The 15994-nt window shown below is 38.0% G+C and overlaps 1 protein-coding gene across 5 annotated transcripts in view; it reads right to left on the minus strand.

The window, feature by feature from the left end:
- Positions 1-1480: 1480 nt before the first annotated feature.
- PRRG1 (proline rich and Gla domain 1) overlaps positions 1481-15994 on the minus strand; it is a 30519-nt gene continuing 16005 nt past the window's right edge. For 3 of the 5 annotated variants that reach the window (XM_015884435.2, XM_085549345.1, XM_085549351.1), the window contains 2 exons: positions 12020-12180; positions 1481-5350 (listed from right to left, as the gene is read on the minus strand). In XM_015884435.2, coding sequence (XP_015739921.1) covers positions 4832-5350; positions 12020-12180 — 680 coding nt within the window. In that variant the 3' untranslated portion in view covers positions 1481-4831. The remainder of the gene's footprint in view (positions 5351-12019; positions 12181-15994) is intronic. The other 2 variants (XM_032449356.2, XM_085549357.1) reach the window with 1 other exon arrangement.

Consider the following 15994-nt stretch of genomic DNA (forward strand, 5'->3'; position numbering starts at 1 on the left):
AAACACATACTAACATTACAGCAAATACTGCATAGTGCTAAATGGTAAATAAATGTCACATACTCTAATATAATCAAGAAAATACAGGCAAGACATTCTTGCACCAACTTGTTAGCTAGCATTCAATAACCCATTGCCAAGTCAAAAATACAATTATTGAGCTCCTGCTGCAGGAGGAAAAGGGTAGTTCAACCTTTTGGCAAAGCTCAAAGTTCAATTACCCTGCAGCAAATTAATCAAACCTGCGTGCAGAAAGCAATGAAATAGTGCAGATGTTACCTTCCCCGTCTTCAGCTAACGTGGCTTCTCTTCAAAACACCAGTAGACAGCACCAGGAAATATTTACAAGGTTCCCATTATACAAAGATAAAAAGGAATCTATCAGTGTGATTTAGGACAACAGGGAACAGTGCTCTAGACATACAAAACAATAAATAATGAACATTCATCACCACGTAACCTGGTGAGATGACTTGATTTCTATAGACACCAAGATTCACGACGCCAGTTAAACATTATACCCTCTACATTTCAATAGCTGGAAGCCAGGCATGCAGAGGCAATCATGCGCTGAACCACATGCAAACACGTTATAGCCAGTGCTGACGGATGCATGGTCAGAATCCTGGACGTGAACATGCACAGTAAAGGCCACTTATCTGAAAACTGTGTGTGCTGTTACTCTGTAAAGTTCTGAGCTCTGCAAATAGAAGCTTACCGGGGAAGAAAGTGCTGCAGTATGCACACAACAGCTTGGAAATCTGCACACGCTGTTGCTTTTCTTCTCACACTCTCGTGATTCTTTTTGGCACTTCTTTTTATGACCCGTGTGAAACCGCACACATTCACAATACCTTCAGTAACACTTCGCTAAGCTCTGAAACAGACTGCACTCATAGTAAGCTAGTGAAAAATACCAGGGACATATCTTATATATCAGCAGCTGAGCAAGTAAGGAAGACAGTTTGTGGATTGGAATGGAAATCTTTAGTTTCCAGCACGTATCGCTATAAAAGGTTTGTTGTTGGTTTTTTTTTAATTGCTATTAAATCATCAGTAACGCACTGTGGAGTGAATCACAGAGCTGACGCAAAACAGTTTGAAATGGCTGAAGCCAACTCTGAAATCAAGTTCTCTTGGCTACAAATCTTTCTACAGTATATCATTTCATTTTGTTATAATAAAGAATAATTCCTGCTTTCCCTGTGCTTGTGACTGCTATGTAACAACAGCTGCAAAAATACATTAAAATGCAAAGTAACCAAATTCACAAATCTAATTAAAAATAATGAGACTGAATTGTGAAAGAACGTACCTTCATACCTTACAATTATATTTATTTTTAATTATCAAAATAAATCAACTGACTCCCTGCAACCGATTAAACACATTTGATGATCAATAGAAATTAAAAGAACACCACTTAAATGCACATAGTTAATACTGCGGATGTGTGGGATTGACGTTAGGAAGCACTACGGGCATTTAAAAAGTTTTATTTAGCATATCCAAAAACAAATGTTACAAAACTTTTTTTTTCTATAAACATAGTCAAGAATGTTTAAATATGATAATTTAATGTAAACCAGACCCCTTCAAAATACGCAATACTGTAATCAGATGTTATTTACACCCAGTGAAGACAGAACAACCTCCACTAATGCTAAACATCATCTAAGCACAATTAATTTCCATAATTCCTCAAACCGTGACATTTAAATACAAGTTTGTTGTAGTAGGACTAAAATGATTTAGCCAACACATGAAATTCGGTGTTACAACTGAAAGTGGGGAAAGCAGAATCCTGACTATTCATGTCATTAGTCAAGGCAGTACTGCATTCAGACTTGGAAAGCCTTTAGAGAGACACGACTATAAATTTATAATGTTTATGGCATGATAATGCAGCTACAAGAGAAGAAGAATCAGTGTAAGTGCCCTGGAAAAAAAAAAGCTGTAGGAAAACCCACTATGAAAGAAATGTTACTCTTTCCCCAGATCAGAACAGCTATCCCCAAGACTTAAGTTATTTCCCCACATTTCACAAAGTAAAATAAAATAATAGGTACTTTGACATTACTCCAACAAGAAGAAAGCTGCTCATGTCTCAGAGGAAGCATTCAGATAACTGGCATGTGCAAATTCAGTTTATTTATGAAAGCTTATTCACGCCAAGACGTAAATTTATAGCCCTAAATAGCATTCGCGTTTCATGTGCGTGGATGCAGAAAAGGCATAGCCCAATAAATCCTAGTCAAAGATCAGATATTTGGCTGTTTTTTTTTTCTGGAAAGACAAACATTATGTTTGCATTGCAGAAAGAAGTGTCTACAGAATGCAGTAACATAATCTTCTTAGGAGACAGAAACGTGAAAGTTGTTAAGACTGCTAATAGAATATGGAGCAACAGAGAGGAAAAAAAGGTGGCTCACCTCTAAACCAGACTGCCCCTGCTCAGGGGTTGATAGCTACTGAATTATCTAATGTGAAATGGGTTATCTCCAGGCATTTCCTACAAGAAAACCAAATATCCAAACTAAAAAATTACTGCTAAAACTGCCAGCTATGTTGGCAGGTACAGGAGATGCCAATATGGCATAGACATAAATTCCAGCTCTTTCAGGTGTCTCCTGCGACTGAGACGAGGCACTTTCTTTTGGTAACGTCTGGCTAAAGGCAGTATAACTGTTGCTCAGTATAAAAGGAGCTTAAATTTCTACAAATGGCAATTTAGGACTTCACCCAAGAGCTAAAAGCACTTCAAAAGGTCAGAGAGTCCAAAATATATAGTACTTATCTGCTCGATATCCATTATGAATAATGAATACATGAGTTATCTTTCTGACAACAGTTTAGCCTGGAGCTCCATCCATTAACTCCAATAAATTTGCTTTAGCAACTTAAGATCCCCAGTAGAGATCTTAGGTAACCTACTCTTCGCCAAAAATGAGAATATAAAATTAATCACAGGATCATAACTTCATTTGCCAAACTACTGTATCAAATTCTTACAGAAGTGCACACATGCACACCCAGGTACTCATCCATTTCTTCTCAGCAATCTTCTACAAAATTCCTTAAGAGAAGGGTGGGTCAGATTCACACAAGATCGTAGATGCCAACAGGCAATTAACTGACCACGTTAAGAGCAATTTCAAATGGATGGCACTGGTATTTCATTTGGGGTTTCTGGGAGATGACACAGCTTCAAGGCTTGTGTTGTAAGAAAGCCAACATAATACAGCAGTCCTCCAGAGCTAAATATGCTTCAGTTGGTGCTAATTCATTAGCAGAAAACAGAACAATACTAAAATTAATGCCATGCCACGTTGACGTGAGAAGAAAAATCAAAATAAATATTCGCAAGCTAAATTCTTAAATAGAGAAAAATAAATCAGCAAATCACAGCGTGCACCACCTAAACCATCCTCAGTGTCTAAAGCAGTTGAAACAGAGGCTTGTATAGAATTTCAATCAACTTGTGTCAATTCTTACAGAAATTTACATCTCTACAGCTTCAAAAGAACACTCCAAACTAAAGCTTTGGGTTATGTCTGCATTGTTTTGCTAAAAATACAACAACACAGAAGGTCCTTATGGTTTCGCCCTGCATCAGGAGATAGCAGAGCTACACTGGCCACAACATTTGTGGAGTTAGCCTAGATTACCCATGCTTTCCAGCACCCCTTACTCTAATGAACAAACATGAAATCAGCAATAAATACACCAATTGAAGAAAGTTACCAAATTTCTCTGCAATGCATTTACACAGCCACTAACACAACACATGCAGGTGATACTACTTAAGTATGCAAGAGGCAAAATAATGTCAGGATTTGAGAACAGGGTCATAGGATTGTAGAAAGAAATTGTACACTATTTTTTTTCTTTTTTCTTTTAAAGGGAAAGCAGTATCTTTGGGTTTAAGTGTTTACAGATAATGGATGAAATCCTGCTCCCAGTGAAGACTATGGTAGTTTTGGTATCTGCTTCAAAACAAGCAGGATTTTATTCATTCTTCAGTATTTCATTCTTTAGTGTTGAGTGAACTCTCAAGCTGCAAAAGTAACACACACACAGTTCTCAGCCCTAGTATAAACTAATAAAGACAGAAGAAAAGAAGAACAAACAACAAAAAAAGTACTCAAATTCACTAATTACTGTCCTGAATTACTAGCTTCTAAACATCAATCCTAACAGTGAAAGCTTCAGAATCTCTCTTCTCTGCTTGGGCTCTGAAATTATTGCTACGAAGCCATATTGGTTTGAATACCAAGGCATATGGCTCTTGGCCATTCCAGGGCCCGAGATGCAATGTGGCATGTTATAAAATTCCAGGTGAGAAAAAGGAACCAACCGGGCAAGGGGAAATACTTCAGAATCAGTTAGCTTTAGCTTAACTAAGTTTCTAGAACGCTTCTTAAGGATTCCCCATGTCAATGGTTTATGGGCTGGTTTGGCCTGGTTCCGTAATTCAGGTAATTCCAAGAGTCTGCAGCAAGAAGGGAGGGGGATTCCACAAATCTTGTGAAGAATGTGGTCAGCATCTGGAATAAAACAAGTGACATCCCTCAAAGCAGAGATACATTTAAGAATAATGACAGAGCACCATCTCTGTACCTGTATTAGGCTCACAATACAGATTCCTTATCTTCTAAGGACAGACACAGGGGAAAAGAAAAATCTATGACTCAAAGAACAAGTGAATTTAAAACAAAAGGGAAGTTCATTGTACAGGTCCATTAAATCACAGAAATGCGTAATAAGCCAAGATAAAGTGCTATAAAACTTTTTTTTTTCTTCTTAAAAGTCCAGAAGCATTCTTCCTGCTTTACTTTGTACTGGTGATAACAGGAGATAGTGCAATTGCATTGGCTGAACTAGAACTCATAATGTCTTCATACTGTGGAGGTGGATCTAAATGTTGTTCACCTTCACTTCTTCTCAGACCAATTTCTCCAGTGGCTTCCTCATATGAAGGAGGAGGATCACAGTTTGACAGCCTTGTGGATATTGAGTCTGATCGTGTATCCGCATAGCTCAGACCTCCTGGAGAGAGCCCACTGACTTCAAACATTTCCTCCTGTGGGGAATGAACAATGCTGAGAGGATGCGGGACCGAACCTCTGCCGTCAGCGCCATCACCTATCGCGTCGTGGGCTCCCCTGTGCGCGTACACCGACTGTCTACGTGTTTTCTTTTTAAACAGGCATCTCCATATGACAAAAACGACAATGAGGATAACAAAAAGGCCGATGATTAACGGAAATGCAAGGTAAAATGAATACCAGCTATGTCCTGTGTTACTTTCTCCCTGAAGTCCATTTTTGTAGACTTTCCAGAACTCCTTCTAGAAGAGCAAGACAGGGTAAGTCAGAAACGATAAGACATTAAAAACAAATGACCAAACCAAAGACTTTATTCAAGCTGTTTTAAATGAATGAGGAAAAAAAATGGCATTTCAACTACCGATGATCAATACGAGAACTGATACGAACCAGCACATAAAACAAATTTTCTTCTGAAGCGATTACAGAAGCAGAAGAATTTTTTTTTTTTTTAAACACCAACTCCTTGCTCTACTTGTAATAATCCTGTATTGGCACTTAATATCTAAATATCTGCAGCACAAATAGGAATAAGAAATCTAATCAGCATGCACATCAGCCATGTATTGGATCAAAGTTTTTCAGTACCACTCAAGCTCAAAGTTGTAACTTAATTTTTTAATCTATAGTACGCTAATGCATCCTGACAGCAAAACACTGCTTTGGAACAACAAACCATCTTAGCAAAGCATAGTAATGTTGTAGTGTCACTTCATAATTCAGAATTCCTCTGTCCTCTGGCTCATAAAGCAATCGTCGGTCTACTCTGAGCTGCTTCAGATCCTCTGTTTATAGGTAAATACAACTTCAGCAGGGTGAGAACATTACACAGCTTATTATACTCTAGAAGCTTTGGCATCACAGCTATAGATAAATGGAGCAGTGAAAAGTGAAAACAAGCAGGGAAAAACAGCTGAAGGAGGACTAGTACTTGAAAGTAATTTTGCTACATTATTAACATGCACAAGCAGGAGCACAAAGATCACATCACCTTCCCATTTGCTCTGCTCTGAATGCTGTGCAAAACTAGTACAAAGAAAAGTATAGCCTACCTCATCAGTAATGTATATTCTCTTATCAAGAAACACTTCCACAGTGTTTTATAGCAATCTATAAAGCAAAATATAAAGCAAAACAAAAAGCGATGCCAGAAACTCTGAACTCTGCAGCCTCCTTTAGAAATGCAGAGATGTGACCTCTTCAGATTTATGCGAGCATCCACTTCAATTAACAACATCTTACAAAAATGTATTTAAAAAATTCTCACTGGGAAAAATGACAACTGTTTCTCAACTAGTCAGTGATACACTCAGGTTGCAGATCTTGTGCACAGACAGTTCAGATCTATAGATATATTTTTCCTTTTAAGTTCAGGGCTACTGGCTACTGTCACATGAACAGCATGAGAATCACAGAATGGCCTGGGTTGAAAAGGACTACAACGCTCATCTAGCTTCAACCCCCCTGCTATGTGCACGGTCATCAACCACCAGACCAGGCTGCCCAGAGCCACATCCAGCCTGGCCCTGAATGCCTTCAGCGATGGGACATCCACAACCTCCTCGGGCAACCTGTTCCAGTGCGTCATCACAGATAATGTAACAGTGTAACAGTGTGTCACACAGATAACATAACCAAGCAGATCTCAGAGCTGCACAACTGAGGGCTTAGGGTTTCTTCATGATTGGAAGAGAGTCCACACAAAACCAAACACCCTACCTTTCCCCATCAAATCAACACACAGACAGGAAGACCTGTTACCCACTGCCTTTCTATCTGGTTTGAACAGCACTAAATAAACACTCAACTAAAGCAGCAGAAAGATTCATTAGTGTTATTAACTGTGGTCGTCTATACTGAAACCAAGCTTCTCACTACACTGCTCTGCTACTTCAGCAGCAGCAAGGGAATGGCATAACATTTGTTTCTGAGGCCTAAGCTGTGAAGACTTACTGAAAGTCAGCAAATAAACTATGAAGAAACATGTCATTTTAAAGTCTCTGTAGAGGTGAATGTGGCATAGGTGAAAATTTAGGAAAAAGTCAGTTTTGCCTGTTCACAGTTTCACTGTTTCGTATCAAAGGGAACCATAACAACCCTTAGTTCTGAAATTTACCAGAACTGCAAGAAACCAATACTTCAAATTTGAGTTTTCTCCTCTGCTGTCACCCCACAGCTATACTGCTCTGTAGAAGCGGTGGCACAAAGAGGAGAAGTCACCTGATCAAATTCAAGTACTGTCCATCACCCAACAAAATCACAGATAACTCTGACGAACTTGAAGCGTGAGGGTTCATACAATCTGCTAAGGAAAAACAAGAGGAGAAATACTGAAATTCCAGGAGCTGTAGAAGTCATACAGAATGTTAAAGAGTAATTTGAAACTTGGAATACTTCAACATCCCTTCCACAGTATTTGGTCTCTTAAACCAGGAAAACAAAAAAGGACTTTTTACTTGACAAAACTAAGAGCTTGTGATTTATGAAAAGGGCACTCCAGCAATCATTTACCCTCGGGCACAGCACTGCTGCAAGACATATATGCCTTAAAAGGTTGAAAAACTGCATTAAGCAGGCCACAGCATCAGATAACTGCAATGAGAAAGGCCTAAAATCATCTAGTATAAATTCCTGCCATGAACTACATTTCTCCAGTTTGAAACAGACCAAGAGAATTCTCAAGAGCATCACACACAAACTGCTATGGACAGTTTGCCACCTTCTTTTTCCCTTTATGTCTAATATTTCACTATCACTATTAAAAACAGAGTTGACTTCAGTCAATTCAGATGGGAACACTGAATCAAACACTGGATCCACATCAAAGTTAAGAGTACCCTGCTGAGAATTGTGGCTGAGGACTTTACACATTCGGCAGCACTGTCAGCCTCAAATGACACTAGGTCAGTCATCTGACTTGTTAGGTAGACTAATAATACATCAATCTGAAGACTGGTTGGTGTTCAGTAGGTAAAGGATATGAACAAAGCAATAAAGGGAAATGAGAACACTTGCTACTCTGTTTTCTTCTGTTTGCCCTCAATTTCAGATTTACACCTTCTCTCCCAGATATTTACCCAGCATTTGTAATTAAACACACACACAGATTGATGTCTTATCGGATCACAACATTTTAGAGCTGGTGCTGGCAAGTTCTGAGTTGCTTCCTAGGCAATTTAGCATTTTTACACTTATGGATAAAATATGAGGGTTTTTTTTCATCGTTTGTTTTTGTATTTTCTTTTAAATGATGCTGTATCACTTTAAAACCTGAGTTAATGTATGAGAAATGAGAAGTGAGTTTCCATCACACACCAGGTCACCTTGCAGTCACATTCTGCGAATCTTTGAGCCTTCCAACAAACTCTGACAACTGCCTAATGATCATGTAAAGTGCTGTCTGGTTATACCTTCTACATATGCATAGCTTGACAGGATGAGGAGTAAGGTTCACCTCATTTATTATCTTCTGACAACAAACACATACTGGCAGAAGAAGAGTATACACATATGTGGAGAGTGACACTCTTGCAGCTTTCACATACTTGTATTCAAGAACTCCCACTAGATAAAGCTGACTGACCCCTTTTATTCAATGGTCCCCAATTGTTTTCATCATCTCTGAAGCTACATAGGCTTTTTCCTGTGGCCAAACAGTCACAGAGCTCCACTGCTTGCGGTGAGAAGAGACGTTTTTATTTGCTCTGACCCTGCATCTTCCTATTTCCTCAGAGACCCTTTTAAGCTCCGCTGTCAGAAGGATGTTAAATGATTCACCTCTGTTCAATATTCATATTTCTTACTGACATCTATTACATGTTCCCTGATTTAACTGTTTTCAATCTATAGCTGTTATATAAACCTTTCAAGTTAGCTTCCCAGGCTCTCTGGATTTTCCTCAGCTACTTACTTGCTTTTGAAGTGCAACACATGACACATACGAGATTCAAGTGAACAGTCACGTAGTTACATTCCCCATTTTGTTCTCTGTTCCCTTCCCAGGATTCTTAACTTACAGTCTTTTATTTGTTTTTTTGTGTAGCTGCTAAGCATCATAAATTCAAGTCTTCACAGGCAATCTATAAATTCAGTTCTTGCTCCAGAGGCAAACATATATGTGTATATATATCTGAGGAATGATCCTTCCTCCCTAGTGTGCATCGCATTTGTCAACACTGAATTTCATTTTTTTCCACTCAGTGCCACAAAGTTTTGCAAACCCTTTCCTGCCATTTCCTGCTTTTGCTATCCTGGGAGTATTACCTTTATTATTAACAGTACCATTTCACATGATACTTCTGAAGATATCAAAATCCACAAGCCTACACGATATGAAAGGCAGTCAGTATTTCCGTGACATTTATGTATGTATACTTAACGTACACAACGCTATCTTCCAAGAAAACTGATGCATCAAAAATAACTGAGGGACTGGTTGAATCGCCATCCCTGGTTGTGTTTAAGAGCCGTTTGGATGTGGTACTCAGGGATATGATTTAGTGGAGGGTTGTTAGAGTTAGGGTTCTGGTTAGGCTGCAGTTGGACTTGATGATCTTCAAGGTCTTTTCCAACCTGGGTAATTCTATGATTCTATATTATTTTAATGTTACAAACTCATATGTTGTACACATCTCCAGCAAACTTCAAAGAAGCAAAGAACCCAGTGGACAAGATTAAAAAAAATACAGAAGAGAAATTATATAAAGCAAAGTTAAGTTGAGATAAATATGCTCCATAACCTATCTGAATATCAGTCTATCCATAGTACAAAATCACTGCACCTTCATTATTACAAACATACTATACTGCAATCTCATTCTATAGCACCTCTGTCCCCAGAAATCAAGTATTATTAAATGGCTGTAAGGATGGATTTAGCCAGGAAACAAAGGACTAAGTAAATTAGGCTGGTCAGGCATGGCTGCACATTAGCAAGCTACCATCATCAAAGCAGCTGAACTAAAACGGATACAGTAATAGGACTGGATAATGGAAGAGGACTTTATTGGAAATTCTCTCTGCACTGTGACAATCAGGTTGTGGCATAATAGTAAACGTAACTATTTCTACTTTACTATTTCTTAAATGCCTCTGCAATGGAAAGGCTACCTACTGAAATACAAAATGTTTCTAAATACTTAATAGGCTAAAAGAAGTTGAAGCAAGAGGCAATGCAGAATCATAGAATTTCCTGAATTGGAAGGGACCCACAAGGATCATCAAACCTCAACTCCACAAAGAAACACCTAAAATTCAACCCCTGTGACTGAGAGTGTTGTTCAAATGCTTCTTAAACTCTGTCAGTGTGGTGTCATGACCACTGACCTGGGGAACCTGTTTCCAGTGCTCAACCACCATTCTGGTGAAAAACCTTTTCCTAACACCCAACCTGACCTTCCTCTGACACACTTTATACTGCTTTGTCAGGTCCTATCACGGGTCATCAGTTTGACCTATCACTAGTCGACATATTTAGGCTATTAGTGATAATGTGTTAGTTTTTATTCAAGTTGTGTCATTGTACACACTGTTGTTAGTTACAGAATGATACCATCAAGAATTGCCACATTGAGTTTAGGAGGTAAAATACACGACTGTGCATTTTACAGCTTCTGAGAAAGAATAGGATTTAAAACGTTACACATACTACTGCTTCATTTTAATGAAGTTTCCATTCTGTCTTCTCCACTTTTCTATGTGTGACACGAACAAAAAGATGCCAAAAACTTAAAATATTCAGTAGGTTTTTCTGTTGTTTTTAATGTAAAACACAACCAGTAAAGAGTGGGACACATCACTCATGTTATTCTGAAATAAACTCATAATGCTCTGTGCCATTTTGCCCATTAATCCACAGGCCTTGCTTGCCAATTTCCCAAGTCACATTTTCTAGCAGCTGTTTTCCCACTTTGGAACCAAATTTGAGGATAAATCTAATTTCATTCAGGTCTGCCTTGAATTAGAAAAAAAAATCTTGACTTTCCTATATTAAATAAATCAGGCAACACTATCAAGAACTTACATGCTGTGCTTATTTGTTGGAAGACAATTTAAGTTACTCTGGGTATGATGTACAGTGCAGCTGGCCCACAAGCTTCTTTTAATTACAGAAGGTGAAAGACTTACACAATTCTGTGTGGGCAGTATCTGCCTCATTCCAGTCGTGTTAACATACCACTGCCCTTGAATAACATATGGCAGCATTGACATTGTTAATCTTCCTATGTTTTAGATCTCTGCTTCTTAACAATATGCTGTTAGGGTCTGCAGAAGTTAACTTCAAGAAGGCCATTTGTCTCTATTTATTTTTAAGGCCACGAATAATCTGGCCGCAGAACATTTTGCCAGCTACACCAGCATCTGTATAGTCTCTATTTTAAGTGGAACAATTTTTCAGTTGCTCACTTGTTTTATGTGAATGTATTTAACAAATGAGTTAAAGCGTGAGATAAACAAAGTCTTCTGACCTCTGCTTCTATAAATTCCCTGTAACAGTCACAACTCCATTTCACCCAAGAAAAACAATAGCATCTGTAATATGTAGACTAGGATTAAGGTGTGTGATGATAGGTAACATGGTATTTGGGTAAGTAGTGCTGCCAAAGAGAACAGATAATGACAGCTAGAAGAAAAGGAATGTGAATACTCCCCAAGCTGCCAATCTGCATAAAACTTTTATAAGCAAGGTTTTCTTTGAGATTTCCTCTTCTTTAAAATTTAATTTGGAGAATAGATTCTGAATTCATTGCTACGAAGTCTATCCATCTCCACTGCAGACTTCAGATACTTAAAGAATCAAGTCAAGAAGGAAAAATATACTGTAATGTTGGAAAACACACAATTACTCATCATATCTCTAATATTAATATCAAGACATCCCCCCCCCCAGTCTATAAACACACAAAACATACCGTCTTTTCCTCATTTTCAAATGCTTCTCTTGCTTCTTCATAGGTACAGATTTCTTCTCTGCATTCATGTTCTATGTCACCTTGCTTTAATTCTTCCAAAAACTTGTTGGCTCTTCGGTATCTTTTATACACAGAATTGGCTTTGTCCCCTGTTAAGAACACTGAATAAGAGGAGAGAAAATAATGGTCACTACTGAAACATACCCAAAACCTCACAGTGAAACTATTCAAAGAAAATGTCCATTTGGGCAACACTCTTTTTCAAAGTCTTCCCCTTTATTTAATAGGATAAAAGGTCTTTTCTAGTTCTGTTCACTACTATCAACATTTGGGCTTACAACTTCAGTAGTTATTGCTACATCAAAAATGTGATACCTATTCAGCATCGTGTTCCTGTATACTGTATACAAGACTGAAACCTGTGCCTAAGAACAGCGCCCAGAAGAGACAATGAAAATGATTTTTCAAACTAAGACAACACAGAACAAACAAAACCTGCCTGCGAACAGCCAAGGAGATATTTGCAATTGCTTGAGGGCAACACAGCTAGAATACTCAGAAGTTTTGATGCCACCAATATTTCTGAATATTACCCAGTTGTACTCACCAGAACAGCACTATTTATCAAAGTTTAATTTCATCTACTTTCTTTAGCAACTTGGAAAGCAGATTTTCTGCCTTTATTTCAGAAATATCAGCCACAAAATATCAACTCTTTTGGAGGTGTAGGTAAGTAGTCTCATTGTATCTTCTTAAATAATACACAGAACCCCACCTAATTTGCTGAAGCAAATAAAAAGCATGCTGGAAGACAACAGAAGTTCTGATAAAGGCATTCTTCTTTGCTTTCCTTAGTTTTCTGTTCAAATAAAAGAGCTGGAAATAGTCTTCTTGGGTTCAATTCTTCCCTCAAATTCCCTGAGCAAATGATTTTTACAGTAACACGTAGCAACTGAAACACTTCAAAATCCAGTAGGCTGAATTACTCAAAAGGCCTGTCTGCAGTGAACAACACAGAAATTCCTCAGGTATTTTAGGTCAGGAAGCAAGAACACTGTACCAATGCAACACTGTGCTTGGGTTCTCACTGCTAGCAATAGGGACTAATAATTCAATGCACTGCAATATTAATGTACTCGTACTTTTTTCTTCACCAGCACTACCATTTCTGCACTGGTTCATTTACAGCTAATCTGGAACCTCCAATTAGCTTATGAAGACAAAACTCTCACTGCCTGCAGAAGGACAGAGACTAACTGGTTTAAACAATGATTCATCTATGATTTCATATGAATCAGTCTTCTATTTCTACTGTAATCCTCTTAGTTGAATACTAAAAAAAGGATGCCTGCACATCTACAAAGATAGGTCACTACACTTTTGCTTTACTGAACTTAGATGTGGGAGCATTTTTCAGCAGAAAGAATACTATCACAATTAGGCTTATCTAATTAATTCTGTTTTATTCAGTATGTGCATTGTAATCTCTTCGCTAAAAATCATTAGACAATCACCTTCCTTTTGCAAAGGATTAAGTATTTGGAGATCCAACTCCAAGATAATCAGCCCTTTCTCTACTTTCAGTTGAATACATGTGGTACGTACATGCACTGTGTAAATTACCTTATTCACAATGCTGCCAGAATCTCCGTGTACACAGATCTACATTTGCCACTTTTGCAGTTTAGATTTCTGATAGTACCACAGGTGAGCACACGGGCATGTGCAAGTTCACTGTCTAAATATCAAATTAATACTCAAAATTTTCCTCCAGCGAGAACGAAAAGGACAGGGATGGCTTCTGCCTCCTCACACAATTCTCTTAACTCCTCTCTAGGCCTGAAGAATTGGCTTTTTTCCACATGCCTCAGCAATCACCTAAAAGTGGGGAGATAGAAGACTTGGTGACACCAGGAAGCCAGAATGCAGTCACGTATGGGAATGCCAGTGCTGTAACTACTTCTCACCAACACCTCTTGTGAGCACTCTTGAAGCAGGACAAGCTATAGTTCTGACTTTCTTAAGTGCTGTGATAATGCACTGTAAATCAAGTTTCCCCTCCTTCAAGGGATAAACGCTGGGAATTTCATTTTATAGATAGAGTTCATCCTTGAAAACAGAGGAGAGAAACTATAATAGCTTTGTACTGGATGCAGAGGTAAAAGGAATAAAGAGGAAAACACAGGTAGCTGAAAACATACTCAGAAAGTACGTACAAATCTTGCTTCCAAAAACAAGCTAAGTATATACTTGCACAGCAGAATTCATTGATGAAAAACAGCAAAACATTTAAACAATTCAATTTTCAAGAATGGTCAATATGTACTTTTCTGAAAGAAAAAACCACACTCCCACCCCCAGTTCAGGATGTGTCTCTCTTCTGTTACAATACAGTATAAAAAATGCATACAAAGACAAAAAAGCCCAATGAGAAGGCTAAGCCACACACGTTAACTCTGAATGTATTTGATTAAAAAAAAAATAATCATTAAAGATTAGTCCAGATCAGGAACAGCTTTTGACCTTGTAAGACTAGACAGAATGAAGTACAACCTTGTTCATTTGTTTTGAGCTGACATTTATAAAGTACTGCACACTCATGATAACTTTAAATGCTTATTGAGAAGTCAATAAAAAAAGCAGCAATGAAAGAAATACATGCACCGATTGATGCAATTTTTATGCAGGTGCTGATAGAAATGTAATGATTTAATGAGAATCTATCGCTTCCTGATGAATGCTATAAAGAAAGATAATGGCACCATGTTGCAGAAACCACATTGACTTAGTATTCTGTGACTGTCATCATGGAAACATTCAGTTATAATCACACAGGAGCATGTAAAAATCCTCCTTGGGTTTGGTGCCCACCTAATCAAGATGCTGCTGAATTCACTGCTGTTGTTAATATGAAACTGAAAATGATCAGGAAAGAATAACATGGTGAGAATAAGAGTAGTACAATTAATACTTCACTTTAAGATTGACTAACAAAAACAAGATAAAGAAAAAAACTGAAACAATGATTTTTATGTTATTTAAGATAGAGTTCTGTCTGTAAACAATACTTTTTTAGCAAAGTTTTTACGTATCAAAAGGCTATTAAAAAACTTAGTTTGCCAGTATTACTGGAGAGAGTAATTGAGCCACATGAAGCTACAATGCATTCTCAGGAAAACCTGTGCAAGGTGAAATTCAACTAGAACTAAGAAGAATCAGGCAAGGACACGTGTGAGGATAAGTATATCTCAGCCTGCCAGCTGAAAATGTCACAACCAAAGAAAACTGGCTCTCAGGCCTGTAGTTAAAGAGAAACAGGGTGCAGCACTATGGGAAAAATGTTCTGATGCATAGGAACGCTGCAGAAGCAAAGTCCACAGCATTGTGGGCATCAAAGCCAGCTCTGCTGAAAACACTGCTGATGCTTCCATATTCTGTCTCTTTAGCAACACCCAGGGATGTTAAAGCCACAAATAGCAGAGATAAGCATTTCACTTGAAACTGAAAACTGAAGCTACTGATAAAAGTGAATATTTCTGCTGGTGATCTTAATAAAACTAATTGATTTGCACAGGGGAGAAAGGCAGAAACACGTTTTGAGCATTCACTTGTAAAGCTTGAAAAGTGATCTCTGCTGTGAGATCCTGGAGTTAATGGAACAAGATTAGGAACACAAACTGAAGGACACAAAGCTGGAAATCAGCTCTGTGCTCTCTGTTCTGCAGTCAGGATACAAAGGTCCACAGATGAGATAGTCCATAATTAAATACTACATGCAGATCAGAGTTCTATGTCAGAACAGTAGTACAATTCCAATTCAGCTTAGCATGGACAAAGATCTGTATAATATGTAATTTAAAGTCAATTCCGTAGCAATGACTTTGTACAAACTGATTACGATTTTGAGAGGACAACAATTTTAGGGGATGCTAATACCCCTCTTTGATGGGGAACAATACAGAATGCACATTTATC

Source organism: Coturnix japonica, chromosome 1 (genome assembly GCF_054131305.1).
Source record: "Coturnix japonica strain WE chromosome 1, WE-NBRP24, whole genome shotgun sequence".
Classification (NCBI taxonomy): domain Eukaryota; kingdom Metazoa; phylum Chordata; class Aves; order Galliformes; family Phasianidae; genus Coturnix; species Coturnix japonica.